This window comes from Ranitomeya variabilis, chromosome 5, assembly GCF_051348905.1.
Source record: "Ranitomeya variabilis isolate aRanVar5 chromosome 5, aRanVar5.hap1, whole genome shotgun sequence".
Classification (NCBI taxonomy): domain Eukaryota; kingdom Metazoa; phylum Chordata; class Amphibia; order Anura; family Dendrobatidae; genus Ranitomeya; species Ranitomeya variabilis.
In genome coordinates this window covers 382,222,675-382,237,774 of record NC_135236.1, presented here as the reverse complement: position 1 = coordinate 382,237,774, position 15,100 = coordinate 382,222,675, and the positions used below count along the sequence as shown (strand labels likewise).

The 15,100-nt window shown below is 43.0% G+C and overlaps 1 protein-coding gene across 2 annotated transcripts in view; it reads right to left on the bottom strand.

The window, feature by feature from the left end:
* Positions 1-15,100, bottom strand: part of CTTNBP2 (cortactin binding protein 2) — a 206,261-nt gene that overhangs the window by 23,834 nt on the left and 167,327 nt on the right. For both annotated transcript variants that reach the window (XM_077265000.1, XM_077265002.1), the window contains exons 15-19: positions 14,776-14,931; positions 14,499-14,686; positions 9,200-9,378; positions 7,818-8,023; positions 32-211 (exon numbers count right to left, since the gene is read on the bottom strand). In XM_077265000.1, the coding sequence (XP_077121115.1) occupies positions 32-211; positions 7,818-8,023; positions 9,200-9,378; positions 14,499-14,686; positions 14,776-14,931 (909 nt within the window). The remainder of the gene's footprint in view (positions 1-31; positions 212-7,817; positions 8,024-9,199; positions 9,379-14,498; positions 14,687-14,775; positions 14,932-15,100) is intronic.

Genomic DNA, 15,100 nt, shown 5'->3' with positions numbered 1-15,100 from the left:
CTACTTTTGCAACAAATATTAGTAAAATCACCTTTTTTCCTCTCATCTGTAGAGCTCCATGAGGCGTTCAGGTTAGACTTTTTACGAGGACTTGTACTGACTTTTCTCCAGGCTCCATTTTCTCCTTTCTTCTTTCCTCCACACTTATATGTAGAGCTCATTGATAAGGTAAAACTTCCTCCTTTAAAATCAGCCATATATTGTTCTATATCTGAAACATTACAAGGTTGTAAACATTATATACAAAGATATCCCTCTCTTTCAGCGCAAACTATATATACAGTGAAGGAAATAAGTTTTTGATCCCTTGCTGATTTTGTAAGTTTGCCCACTGACAAAGGCAAGAACAGTCTATAATTTTAAGGGTAGGTTAATTTTAACATTGAGAGAGAGAATATCAGAAATAAAATCAAGAAAATCACATTGTATAAATTATATAAATTTATTTGCATGTTGCACTGAGAAATAAGCATTTGATCCCCTACCAACCATTAAGAGTTCTGGCTCCTACAGACCAGTTAGACGCTCCTAGTTAACTCGTTACCTGCATTAAAGACCGCTCTCTTACAGTCACCTTTATACAAGACTCCTGTCCACAGACTAAATTAATCAGTCAGACTCTAACCTCTACAACATGGGCAAGACCAAAGAGTTTATAAGGATCTCAAGGACAAGATCATAGACCTGCACAAAGCTGGAATGGGCTACAAAACCATATGTAGGGCGCTGGGTGAGAAGGAGACAACTGTTGATGCAATAGTAAGAAAATGGAAGAAATACAAAATGACTGTCAATCAACATCGATCTGGGGCGCCATGCAAAATCTCACCTCGTGGGGTATCCTCAGTAATGAGGAAGGTGAGAGATCAGCCTAAAACTACACGGGGGGGGGGCATGTTAATGAACTCAATACAGCTAGAACCACAGTCACCAAGAAAACCATTGGTAACACATTACGCCGTAAAGGTTTACAATCCTGCAGTGCCCGCAAAGTCCCCATGCTCAAGAAGGCACATGTGTAGGCCCATGTGAAGTTTGCCAGTGAACACCTGGATGATTCTGAGAGTGACTGGGAGAAGGTGCTATGGTCAGATGAGACAAAATTTAGGTCTTTGGCATTAACTCAACTCGCTGTGTTTGGAGGAAGAGAAATGCTGCCTATGACCCAAAGGACACCGTCCCCACTGCCAAGCATGGAGTAGAAACATTATGTTTTGGGGGTGATTCTCTGCTAAGAGCACAGGATTACTTCACCGCATCAATGGGAGAATGGATGGAGCCGTGTCCTGTAAAATCCTGAGTGACAACCTCCTTCCCTCCGCCAGGACATTAAAAATGGGTCATGGCTGGGTCTTTCAGCAAAACAATGACCCAAAACATACAGCCAAGGCAACAAAGAAGTGGCTCAAAAAGAAGCACATTAAGGTCATGGAGTGGCCTAGCCACTCTCCAGACCTTAGGGCCCCTTCACACTGGTCGATTCTGCTACGATTACGACGCATTTGCGTCATATTCGACATCGCAGTACGAGCTCGTAGCCAGCGGTCACACTCTACGATGTTAACGCTTTTTCTGACGTAGTTGCGATGTGAACGTCACGCGTCGCAATCGTACGCTACCCTTCACACCGCCATAGTCCTACGACTCCGAGCGTGACGTATTACCAGCATGGGCGTGCTAAAACGTCACGCCCAATCAGGAGACAGGTATGCGGAAGCCCAACCCACGTAGTCGCATTACGAGCTCGTATGACCGCCGTCACATACTACGATTTCGACCGCCACAGCGAGACATTTACGACGAAAGAAAGTTCTGCTCTTTCTTTCACATCGTACGATGCTGGGCTGCGTCGCAAATCGTAACGCCATGTCACACTTTGCAACCTCGGAACGAGGACGGATAAACGTCACAAATCGAACGCTCGTTCAGACTTTGATTGCACAGTGTGAAGGGGCCCTTAATCCCATAGAAAATTTATGGAGGGAGTTGAAGCTCCGAGTTGCCAAGCGACTTAATGATTTAGAGATGATCTGCAAAGAGGAGTAAACCAAAATTCCTCCTGAGATGTGCGCAAACCTCATCATCAACTGCAAAAAACGTCTGACTGCTGTGCTTGCCAACAAAGTTTTTGCCACTAAGTATAAAATCTTGTTTGCCAGAGGGATCAAATACTTATTTTTCACCTGCAAAATGCAAACAAATTTATTTATACAATGTGATTTTCTGGATTTTATTTTTGATATTCTATCTCTCAATGTTAAAATTAACCTACACTTAAAATTATATAGACTGTTCATGTCTTTGTCAGTGGGCAAACTTACAAAATCAGCAAGGGATCAAATACTTATTTTCTTCACTGTATATAGATTCTGAAATCTTGCAGACATAGAAGGCTCCTGCCTCCCAGAGTGTGACATACCTGTTGAAATCCAATTTTTAGAGAAAAGGGCTGGGGTCTAGTTTCCAGTTAGCTTTAACCCAGTATTCCTCAACTCCAGTCCTCAAGAGCCACCAACAGGTCATGTTTTCAGCATTTCCTTAGTATTTCACAGGTGATGGAATTCCGGCCTGTGCAGATGATGCAATTATCACCTGGGCAATACTAAGGAAGTCTTGAAAACATGACCTGTTGGTGGCTCTTGAGGACCTGAGTTGGGGAACACTGCTTTAACCCCTTCACGACATATGAAGAAAACTTTGATGCAGGCTCGCACGATGAGCCCGCATCTTTTCCTGCACATGAAGGCTGATTTAATTAGCCATCGTGTGGCTCTAACATCCGTAGGTGGTTTTCAGCTCAACCCACAGCTGTTTACCTGTTAAATCCTGCTGTAAATCTCTGACAACGGCATTTAACACGTGCTGACAGGTGCGTACGTCGTTCTACACTATTGCCACGTCCATGACATGATCGCTGGGCGCCGATAGGCTTGAAAGGCAGCTGGGGGTCTTCTGAAAACCCTCGTGCTTGTCATTATGATCCACCTGTAAAAGCCTGCATGTGGCAGTCGTTTATAGGAGATCATGATTTCTGCTATACATAGCAGTGCTAATGCACAAGCAATTGGAAGATCGTAGCTACAAGTTCCCTGCAGGGACTATTAAAGCCAGCAAAAAGTTATTTTTTTTTTTGCTTTAAATATTAAAAAAAGAAAAAACACACACAGTCTAAATCCCCCCCCCCCTACTAAAAATAAAACAACTTAAAAAAAATAAAATATAAACATATTTGGGATTGCCGCGTTCGTAAAAGCTTGATCTATCAAATATAAAATAAATGAATCCAATCGGTAAATGGCGTAGTGAAAAAAAAATCAAAACACGGGAATTACTTTTTTGGGGGGCTGCTGCATCATTGCAATAAAATGCAGTAACAGGTAATCAAAACATTGCATCTACCCCCAAGTGGTATCAATAAAAATGTCAGCTCAGGCACAAAAAAATAAGACCTCTCATAGCCTCAGATCCCCAGAAATGAAAATGTTGCAGGTCTTGGAAAATGGTGAAAAAAGCAAAAAAATAAAAATAAAAAAAATTCATACAAATTTCTGAATCGTTTTTCGCCACTTAAAATAAAAACTATACATGTTTACTATCCGCATACTGTGCTGACCTGGAGAATCATATTGCCAGGTCAGTCTTGCCATATAGTGAACATGGTAAATAAAAAACCCAAAACATAATTGTGAAACTGTCCTATTTTTAAAAAAATGTCAACACACTTGGAATTTTTTTCCCGTTTTCCAGTAAACCATGCAGTAGAATGAAAGGTGCAATTCAAAAATACAATTAGTCCCCAAAAAAGAAGCCCTCGTACGGTTATAATAAAAAAAAATTATGGCTTGGAAGAAGGGGAACAAAAAACAGAAAACGGCCCTGGCGTGAAGGCGTTAATGAACTCAATAAGCTGAGCACTGCTGAAGAACCAGATGGACACTTTGGTATTTAGCATTGGAACAGCAGTACGGTATATTATTTCAGCAACCAGTTGACATCAGACAAATGAGGATTGTGAGATTTTATTTGCGTTTTACTTTAACCCTTACACTTTCTAAATTAGCAAATTATTTGACTAGTGGTGCAGATGACTCCCTTATACACTGCTCAAAAAAATAAAGGGAACACTAAAATCCCACATCCTAGATATCACTGAATGAAATATTCCAGTTGTAAGTCTTTATTAATTACATAGTGGAATGTGTTGAGAACAATAAAACCTAAAAATGATAAACGTAAATCACAACTAATATTCCACAGAGGTCTGAAGTTCGAATCATGCTCAAAAACAAAGTGGAAAATTAAGTTACAGGCTGATCCATCTTCAGAGGAAATGCCTCAAGACAAGGAAATGATGCTCAGTACTGTGTGTGGCCTCCACGTGCCTGTATGATCTCCCTACAATGCCTGGGTATGCTCCAGTGATGAGACGGTGGATGGTATCCTGAGGGATCTCCTCCCAGACCTAAGCATCCGACAACTCTTGGACAGTCTGTGGTGTAACGTTGGTGGATGGTGTGAGACATGATGTCCCAGATGTGTTCAATCGGATTCAGATCTGGGGAACAGGCGGGCCAGTCCATAGCTTCAATGCCTTCATCTTGCAGGAACTGCTGACACACTCGAGTCACATGAGGTCTGGCATTGTCCTGCATTAGGAGGAACCCAGGGCCAACCGCACCAGCATATGGTCTCACAAGGGGTCTAAGGATCTCATCTCGGTACCTAATGGCAAACAGGATACCTCTGGCGAGCACATGGAGGGCTGTGCGGCCCTCCAAAGAAATGCCACCCTACACCATTACTGACCCACTGCCAAACTGGTCATGCTGAAGGATGTTGCAGGCAGCAGATCGCTCTCCACGGCGTCTCCAGACTCTGTCACGTCTGTCATATGTGCTCAGTGTGAACCTGCTTTCATCTGTGAAAAGCACAGGGCGCCAGTGGCAAATTTGACAATCCTGGTGTCCTGTGGCAACTGCCAAGCGTCCTGAATGGTGTTGGGCTGTGAGCACAACCCCCATCTGTGGACGTCGGACACGCAGACCATCCTCATGGAGTCGGTTTCTAACCGTTTGTGCAGACACATGCACATTTGTGGCCTGCTGGAGGTCATTTTGAAGGGCTCTGGCAGTGCTCATCCTGTTCCTCCTTGCACAAAGGCTGAGGTAGCGGTCCTGCTGCTGGGATGTTGCCCTCCTACGGCCACCCTCCACGTCTCCAGGTGTACTGGCCTGTCTCCTGGTAGCGCCTCCAGTCTCTGGACACTACGCTGACAGACACAACAAACCTTCTTGCCACAGCTCGCACGGATGTGCCATCCTGGATGAGCTGCACTACCTGAGCTACTTGTGTGGGTTGTAGAGTCCGTCTCATGCTACCACGAGTATGAACGCACAACCAATATTCAAAACTGACCAAAACATCAGCCAGAAAGCATTGGTACTGAGATGTAGTCTGTGGTCCCCACCTGCAGAACCACTCCTTTATTGAGTGTGTCTTGATAATTGTCCATAATTTCCATCTGTTGTCTATTCCATTTGCACAACAGCTTGTGAAATTAATTGTCAAACAGTGTTGCTTCCTAAGTGGACAGTTTGATTTCACCGAAGTTTGATTTCCTTGAGTTATATTCTGTTGTTTAAGTGTTCCCTTTATTTTTTTTGAGCAGTGTATATAGAGATTTCAATTTTTGTTTCCTGTTACAATCTTAGCTACAAAGCCTTGATTATCAGAGGAAGGTGACTTGGAAATGTTGGATGAGATTTCATGCATGATGTCATATACCGTATTTTTAGGATTATAAGATGCTCTGAATTATAAGCCGCACCCCAAATTTTGAGGAGAAAAATAGGAAACATTTTTTTTTTATAAAATGGCGGTGCTTCTTATAAACAATGTGTCTTAATGCTGACCGGGGGTGGTGGCTGCAGTGAAGTGGGGTCCGAGGGTCGCTGCCAGAAGTGGGTGATGCTGCAGGCCACATGCTGTGATGAGGGGATTTTACGATGAGTGGCGTGCCGCTGCTTGCACCCGGTCCTGCGGGGGTGTCTGGCGGTGCTGCCGGGGTGTCCACCGCACAGGAAACCATGGAACTGCGGGGGTTCTGGCCTTTCACAAAATGTTGGCAGAACCCACGCAGCACCGAAGACACCAACAGCAACACGGGACACCCCCTCATCCCAGCCTGCAGCAACGGTACCGGTAAGGTATATCCGCATTATAAGACGCACCCTCATTTTCCCCAAAAATTTTTTGGGGAAAAAAGGCGTGTCTTATAATCAGAAAAATACTGTACATATTCTGCATCTGTCAGATGTAATGTCAAATGCATTACCGCATGCAAACCAGGCTGCGTACTGGCCATTTTTACACTTACTAAGGCCTCCTTCAGATGGTCGTGGATCACCTGTTGTATCGTGGACAGAACACATAACTATTATAGTACTAGAAATGGGCCCGATGCGATAGCATCGGGAGTGTGGTGAAATTATCATACTGCGCGGGTAGAGTGCGCAGTTGTGGCCACGACCTGCACCTGCGCAACCGACACTGCCGCGGTGCCTTATGAGATTCTGGGACAGCGGCCGGAAGTCCCAACTGGTGATTATTATATTAGATAAACTGAGTGGTCCGCAAAAATAAACAAAAAAGAGACATGTCTAGTATTCATCAACTTTACAAATCAAAAAGCTGCATATAAGTGTGTGAAAAATCGCTTACAGCATACATGGACATCCATGTGCTGTCCGGATTAACATTTGTAATTGGTAACATATTTGTTATTTATTTATATGTGAAAATTACTGATGCCAAAAACTGACACATCGACCAAACACTCATGAAATTAGGATCCAAAACTTGAATGAAAATCGGTTATTCTTTTTGGGTACCATAAAAATCAGTGATGTATGAATACTGTACAAGAATTTGTGTCCATAGTGATACACCCCTGAGGCAGTAAAGCTTATTTTCTTAACCGTAACGCTTCCTATGTTGGATTTTCATGTATTTCGGTAATCTGTGCTTCCAGTTATTAGTTTAAACACACACAGATGGCCACTAGAGAGCATAAAGAAACATCTACAGTGGATTGCAATAGTTTTCACCCCCTTGTTTTTTTACCTATTTTGCTACATTACATCCTGTGTTTAAATATTTTTGCAATCCGATTTGTGTGTAATGTATCAGCACTAAATGGTCTAAGTTGGTGAAGTGAAGTGAGAAAAATATAGGCATAGATTAAATTTATAGGATCAAATAACTAAAAATTGGCATGTGCATATGTATTCACTGCTTTTGTGATGAAGCACTTAAACATTTCTGGTGCAAGTAATAACCTTCATAAGTCACATGCTTAGTGAAAGGAAGTCCACCTTGGCGCAATCTAAGTGTCGCATGGTCTGTCAGTATATACACACCTTTTCTGAAAGGCCATAGAGGCTGCAACGCCATTAACAAGAGGCCCCACTAACCAAACAACACCATGAAGTAGACATGCGCTGCCTAGCTCAATGCAAGTGTACTTTAGCAAGGCCAGACACGTCTAGTTCTAATGAGGCCAGAAGCATGCAAACTGCATATTTGCGATCACATGACCACCTGCTCCAGATGCCAGCACCGGAGAATCCTCACAGCGTAGTGTGCGCAATGTGAGGACTCACAAGTCTGCAGTCACACATAGTGACTGCAGACTTGTACCCTGAGGCCGGACAACTCCTTTAGTCTAAAAACAATCACCCTGTGAAAGACTGTTGTAATGCGATTATTTTTACTTAACTCTGAATACTAATCCTAACCATTTCACAGGCCATTCTTACCATTTTTTGGAACTGGGCAGCCATGTAGAATAGCTTTGTTAAGCAGAATGCTGAGAGCAGCCTTAACAATTGCCTGTTGACCTTGGCTTGGCGTTTTTGTGGCTGAAACTTGTCGGAGAACAGAGGCCCGTTTTGATGTGGCAATGGACAGAATGGCTTCTTGGACTTTTGGAGCTATTACTGCATTCCACAATTTTGACATCCACCTATAAAAACACATCAGGTTTCGCCCTAAGTTATTGAATAACTATTAACCACTTCTATAACTCATTAGGGTCATCAGAAATTAAACCTCAATAAGTAAGGGTCTTCAAAACATTTTCAAATTATCCTAAATTATTAAAAGTATAGACATACAGGACATACACTCACCGGCCACTTTATTAGGTACACCTGTCCAACTTCTTGTTAACACTTAATTTCTAATCAGCCAATCACATGGCGGTAACTCAGTGCATTTAGGCATGTAGACATGGTCAAGACAATCTCCTGCAGTTCAAACCGAGCATTAGTATGGGGAAGAAAGGTGATTTGAGTGCCTTTGAACGTGGCATGGTTGTTGGTGCCAGAAGGGCTGGTCTGAGTATTTCAGAAACTGCTGATCTACTGGGATTTTCACGCACAACCATCTCTAGGGTTTACAGAGAATGGTCCGAAAAAGAAAAAAAATCCAGTGAGCGGCAGTTCTGTGGGCGGAAATGCCTTGTTGATGCCAGAGGTCAGAGGAGAATGGGCAGACTGGTTCGAGCTGATAGAAAGGCAACAGTGATTCAAATCGCCACCCGATACAACCAAGGTAGGCCTAAGAGCATCTCTGAACGCACAGTGCGTCGAACTTTGAGGCAGATGGGCTACAGCAGCAGAAGACCACACCGGGTACCACTCCTTTCAGCTAAGAACAGGAAACTGAGGCTACAATTTGTACAAGCTCATCGAAATTGGACAGTAGAAGATTGGAAAAACGTTGCTTGGTCTGATGAGTCTCGATTTCTGCTGCGACATTCGGATGGTAGGGTCAGAATTTGGCGTAAACAACATGAAAGCATGGATCCATCCTGCCTTGTATGGAGCATCTTTGGGATGTGCAGCCGACAAATCTGCGGCAACTGTGTGATGCCATCATGTCAATATGGACCAAAATCTCTGAGGAATGCTTCCAGCACCTTGTTGAATCTATGCCACGAAGAATTGAGGCAGTTCTGAAGGCAAAAGGGGGTCCAACCCGTTACTAGCATGGTGTACCTAATAAAGTGGCCGGTGAGTGTATATGCTAAAGTGTTCTTATAAGTAGAGCATGAAATATTAAAAGCTTTCATTTTTAGAAAGATACCATTACAACGAAATGATAAATCAGGTATGAAGAATCAGAATTGTGGACTTACTTCACCATTATATGAAGATTTCCAGGTACTATTGGGCAAGACATAAATGGCTGGGGGCCTATGAGGGCCTCTGGGGTGCCTAAGCGGGATAAGCAGGAGTTCAGCTGGTGCCAAACCATGTATATCCAGTCAGTGCCTCGGCATACAGGGTCACAGGGTGAAGGCGTTTTACCTTTGAACTAAAACATACAACAGATTAAATGTATTTTATTTGAAGACCTATAAAATATAAAATGAATGCTTATTTTAAACTTCGTGTATAAAAAAGGCTCCATTCACATTATGTTTAGGGTCTCCATTGGAAGTACATGACCAAAGAAACTCTCGAGTTTAACAAATGCAATAAAGTGGTATCCATCCCCTATAGAGTCCCATTGTTAAAATGCATATTCGCATTACACGCTTTTTTACTGGAGGAGTGTGGTTCATACTTACACCATTGTATGAAATGCCATAGGCTACTACAACACTCTAGAACCTTTTAGTGATATACCAATAAAGCTACAGAATAACATAACTGTACAGGCCCAAATAACTATTTTTTCCTTCCGTCATGCCCCTGGAATATGCTTGTCATGAACCTCAAGAGCTTTTTCTGGGATAGGCACTTAGTGGAGATTAAAATCAGAATGTGAACCCTAACTTTCGACAGAACGTGTTAGAAATTGTCATAATAATTACGTGATCACAGGATATGCCACATTTTTATTATCCTCAGCTGTAACATTGGAAGATCCAGTATCAAGGATTCAACTCCCATGCAGCACTACCACGAGGAAAATAAAATATTACACCGGTCCCCAATGGCACTTCAATAGAGGTTGTCTAACTAAGAAAACACCTTTAACAAACAATACATTTAACCCCTTTCTGCCAGCTGACGGAATAGTACGTCAGCTGGCAGAACAGGGGCTCCGGCGTTGAGCCCACCTCAAAGCCGTGACATGTCAGCTGTTTTGTACAGCTGACATGTGCGCGCAATGAGCGCGAGAGGAATCGCTATCCGCCCGCGCCCATTAACTAGTTAAATGCCACTGTCAAACGCTGACAGCGGCATTTAACTAGCGCTCCCGGCTGCGCGGCCGGAAGTGCTCGCACCGCTGACCCCCGTCACATGATGGGGGGTCATCGGTGTATTGCCATAACAACCAGAGGTCTCCTTGAGACCGCTATGGTTGTTGATGGCCGATTGCTTTGAGCGCCACCCTGTGGTCGGCGTTCAAAGCAACCCTGCAATTCTGCTACATAGAGGTGATCTGTGCTTCACCTCTATGTAGCAGAGGCGATCGTGTAGTGCATGCTTCTAGCCTCCTATGAAGGCTATTGAAGCATGCCAAAATAATAAAAAAAAGTGTTTAAAAATATAAAAAAAATAAAAAATATAAAAGTTCAAATCACCCCCCTTTCGCCCCAATCAAAATAAAACAATAAAAAAAAAAAAATCAAACCTACACATATTTGCTATCGCCGCGTTCAGAATCGCCCGATCGATCAATAAAAATAAAGGATTAACCTGATTGCTAAATGGCGTAGCGAGAAAAAAAATCAAAACGCCAAAATTACGTTTTTTTGGTCGCAGCAACATTGCATTAAAATGCAATAACGGGCGATCAAAAGATCGTATCTGCACCAAAATGGTATCATTAAAAACGCCAGCTCGGCATGCAAAAAATAAGCCCTCAACTGACCCCAGATCACGAAAATTGGAGATGCTACGGGTATCGGAAAATGGCGCAATTTTTTATTTTTTTTTTAGCAAACTTTGGATTTTTTTTTTTACCAATTAGATAAAAGAGAACCTAGTCATGTTAGGTGTCTATAAACTCGTAATGACCTGGAGAATCATAATGGCAGGTCAGTTTTAGCATTTGGTGAACCTAGCAAAAAAGCCAAACAAAAAACAAGTGTGAGATTGCACTTTTTTTGCAATTTCATTGCACTTGGAATTTTTTTCCTGTTTTCTGTTTCACGGCATGATAAAACCAATGGTATCATTCAAAAGTACATCTAGTCCCGCAAAAAATAAGCCCTCACATGGCCATATTGACGGAAAAATAAAAAAGTTATGGCTCTGGGAAGGAGGGGAGCAAAAAACAAAAAACGAAAAAAAAAACTCCGGGGGTGAAGGGGTTAAAGGGAATCTGTCACCACATTTTTGCTACCACATCTGAGAGCAGCATAATGTAGGAAAAGAGACCTTGATTCCAGTGATGTATCACTTTGATTACTGGGTGCAGCAGTTGTGATACATTCAGAGCTTTTAGATGCAGCAGAGTTCAGAAAGCTGCCTTCATCCACACCAGAGCTTTCTGTGCACATTGTATATTGACAGTAAATTGCTAATTATTACTGGGGGTGTTAGACCAGGTCTCATTTGGGCACCCGTCTGGGAAATGATAAGCTCCTGGTGATAAAACAGTCATTGTATTGAAACCAGGGCCGAGGAGTCGGAGGCGATATAAAATGCACCGACTCTGAAAATACACTGCTCAAAAAAATAAAGGGAAAACTTAAACAACAGAATATAACTCCAAGTAAATCAAACTTCTGTGAAATCAAACTGTCCACTTAGGAAGCAACACTGTTTGACAATCAATTTCACATGCTGTTGTGCAAATGGAATAGATGGAAATTATGGACAATTATCAAGACACCCTCAATAAAGGAGAGGTTCTGCAGGTGGGGACCACAGACCACATCTCAGTACCAATGCTTTCTTGCTGATGTTTTGGTCACTTTTGAATGTTGGTTGTGCTTTCACACTCGTGGTAGCATGAGGCACTCTACAACCCACACAAGTGGCTCAGGTAGTGCAGCTCATCCACGATGGCACATCAATGTGAGCTGTGGCAAGAAGGTATGCTGTGTCTCTCAGCATAGTGTCCAGAGGCGGGAGGCGCTACCAGGAGACAGGCCAGTACACCAGGAGACGTGGAGGGGGCCGCAGGAGGGCAACAACCCAGCAGCAGGACCGCTACCTCAGCCTTTGTGCAAGGAGGAACAGGAGGAGCACTGCCAGAGCCCTTCAAAATGACCTCCAGCAGGCCACAAATGTGCATGTGTCTGCACAAACAATTAGAAACCGACTCCATGAGGATGGTCTGAGTGCCTGACGTCCACAGATGGGGGTTGTGCTCACAGCCCAACAACATGCAGGAGGCTTGGCATTTGTCACAGAACACCAGGATTGGCAAATTCACCACTGGCGCCCTGTGCTCTTCACAGATGAAAGCAGGTTCACACTGAGCACATGTGACAGACGTGACAGAGTCTGGAGACGCCGTGGAGAGCGATCTGCTGCCTGCAACATCCTTCAGCATGACCGGTTTGGCAGTGGGTGTGGGGTGGCATTTCTTTGGAGGGCTGCACAGCCCTCCATATGCTTGCCAGAGGTAGCCTGACTGCCATTAGGTACAGAGATGAGATCCTCAGACCCCTTGTGAGACCATACACTGGTGCGGTTGGCCCTGGGTTCCTCCTAAAGCAGGACAATGCCAGACCTCATGTGGCTCGAGTGTGTCAGCAGTTCCTGCAAGATGAAGGCATTGAAGCTATGGATTGACCGGCCCATTCCCCAGATCTGAATCCGATTGAACACAACTGGGACATCATGTCTCGCACCATCCACCAACGTCACGTTGCACCACAGACTGTCCAGGAGTTGGCAGATGCTTCAGTCCAGGTCTGGGACGAGATCCCTCAGGCGACCATCCACCGCCTCATCAGGAGCATGCCCAGGCATTGTAGGGAGATCATACAGACACGTGGAGGCCACACGCACTACTGAGCATGATTTCCTTGTGTTGAGGCATTTCCACTGAAGTTGGATCAGCCTGTAACTTCATTTTCCACTTTGATTTTGAGCATCATTCCAACTCCAGACCTCCGTGGGATATTAGTTGTAATTTACGTTGATCATTTTTAGCTTTTATTGTTCTCAACACTTTCCACTATATAATGAATAAAGATTTACAACTGGAAAATTTCATTCAGTAATATCTAGGATGTGGGATTTTAGTGTTCCATTTATTTTTTTGAGCAGTGTATATAATAAATTGGGTTAAGTAGTTCAGTGCAGTATGTGCTGCAAATGTTTTCATAAGAATTTTGGAAAGTTATGAAATGTCCTATAAATGTCTGTTTCTCGGCTTTTAGGTGAGATGAATCCATGCTGCACTTTATGGACATGCTCAGTATCGCTTGTGCTACATAGAGCAGGGATGCAACCCTGCACTATGTAGCAGAAACGCTCACTTTCTATGAGCTCTGACTGATGGGCGGCGCTCATAGCTATCCGGCTATGACAACCACAGGGGTCTCCAGGAGACCCCGGGTTGTCATGCCAACCCATCGGCAACCCACGTCCATGTGACACGGGCGCTGATGGGCTGTCATGTGCCGGAAAAGGTGCGGGCTCATCGCTGGAGCTCGCACCAAACAGGGGGAGGCGTTCAATGTTGAATACATCAGTCATTGGACATTAAGGGGTTAAGCAGCAGTCTCCTGACGATTGTACGAACAATATAAATACATAATCAAATATTCTCATGGGTTGTATTCAAAGGACACACATAGCTAATGGCTTCAAATTATGCAATGTTTTATTTCCAGATGAGTAGAAGATGCAAAAGAAAATCAAAACTTAATCTGGTTATTGCAAACCTGACACCTCTTACATTTTATAGATCTCACATTCTATAGATTGGCATGAAGTACTTTCCAATAGCGGATCAGCACAATGTGACTGGAAAACATGTTGCATACAACTCTCATTTGTCTTATAAGCACAGCAGGGGATGATCAATAGATGTGCTGAGGCCACAAATCAATGGTGACATTTCTCCAGGATACACACCTTATTAAGGATGCAGGGTTTTAAAAAGAAGAATCTATGGCATTTAACCATTTCACGCTTGTGATATAAACACATTATGTATAAAAGTAGAAGTATTCTGTTCAAAATGCTTTTTTTTTTTTTTTTTGCTGAACATTAAGGTCAATCTATGGACAAAACTAAAATACATGGGTTTACCGTGTACTCTTTTGATCAATCACGGTATATCAGTCAGATAGTTAAGAGGCAAACCTCTTCTTTAACCAACAACTGGGTCCAGGAAGCAGGAAACTAGCCATTTTTCAGCCGCTAGGACACCACACTTATCGCTTCAGTATCATAGAAATGTATTGTTACAAATGTCCCCCCAATCTATGGCAGCCAGGGAGGGATCAAATGTCTATAGTGATCTAAAACTGTGCTATAATCTATTTTTGTATGGCATAACAACAGTTAAGGTGATACCTTCTGTAAAACCTTCCTCTTCAAAACCTTCTGCAGTAAACTGTGCATTGGTTCTCCATCCCACCTTAGCTGAACCCAACGGAAGTGTTGCTGAACTAGTAGTTCAGATCCTTGTAGACGAGATCTTCCTACTGTACCCATCAAAAAGCAATCTTCATGGAAGTAGTATGCCTCGGACACTCCATTGGCTAAAACAGCACACACACATCAGATTAACAGTGATATCTACAACACTTGGGAATGAACCAGCAGAAACATTGTACCAATCTTTAATTACCTCTCTGAACACAAAATGCATTTTCCAAGCCTCGATTTTCTAAGGAAGACATTAAATCTCCGAGCAGCTCCAACATGGAGACCTTTTCCAATTTTTTCAGAACAATAATGATTTTCTTCTTAGAAGGTGGTGCATTAGTAACTGGAATCAGGCAGCCTGAATAGAAAACAATCAACTAATGATGAACGTCTAATTATCCCTGCAATAACCTATAATGTGACCAGAAAAGAATAATGGCTAGTCATACTAATCACATATTCAGTCATGTTCACACAATGGTGAGTTTCCGGTAATAACCACCATTTTTAAGGTTACCAAATATTTT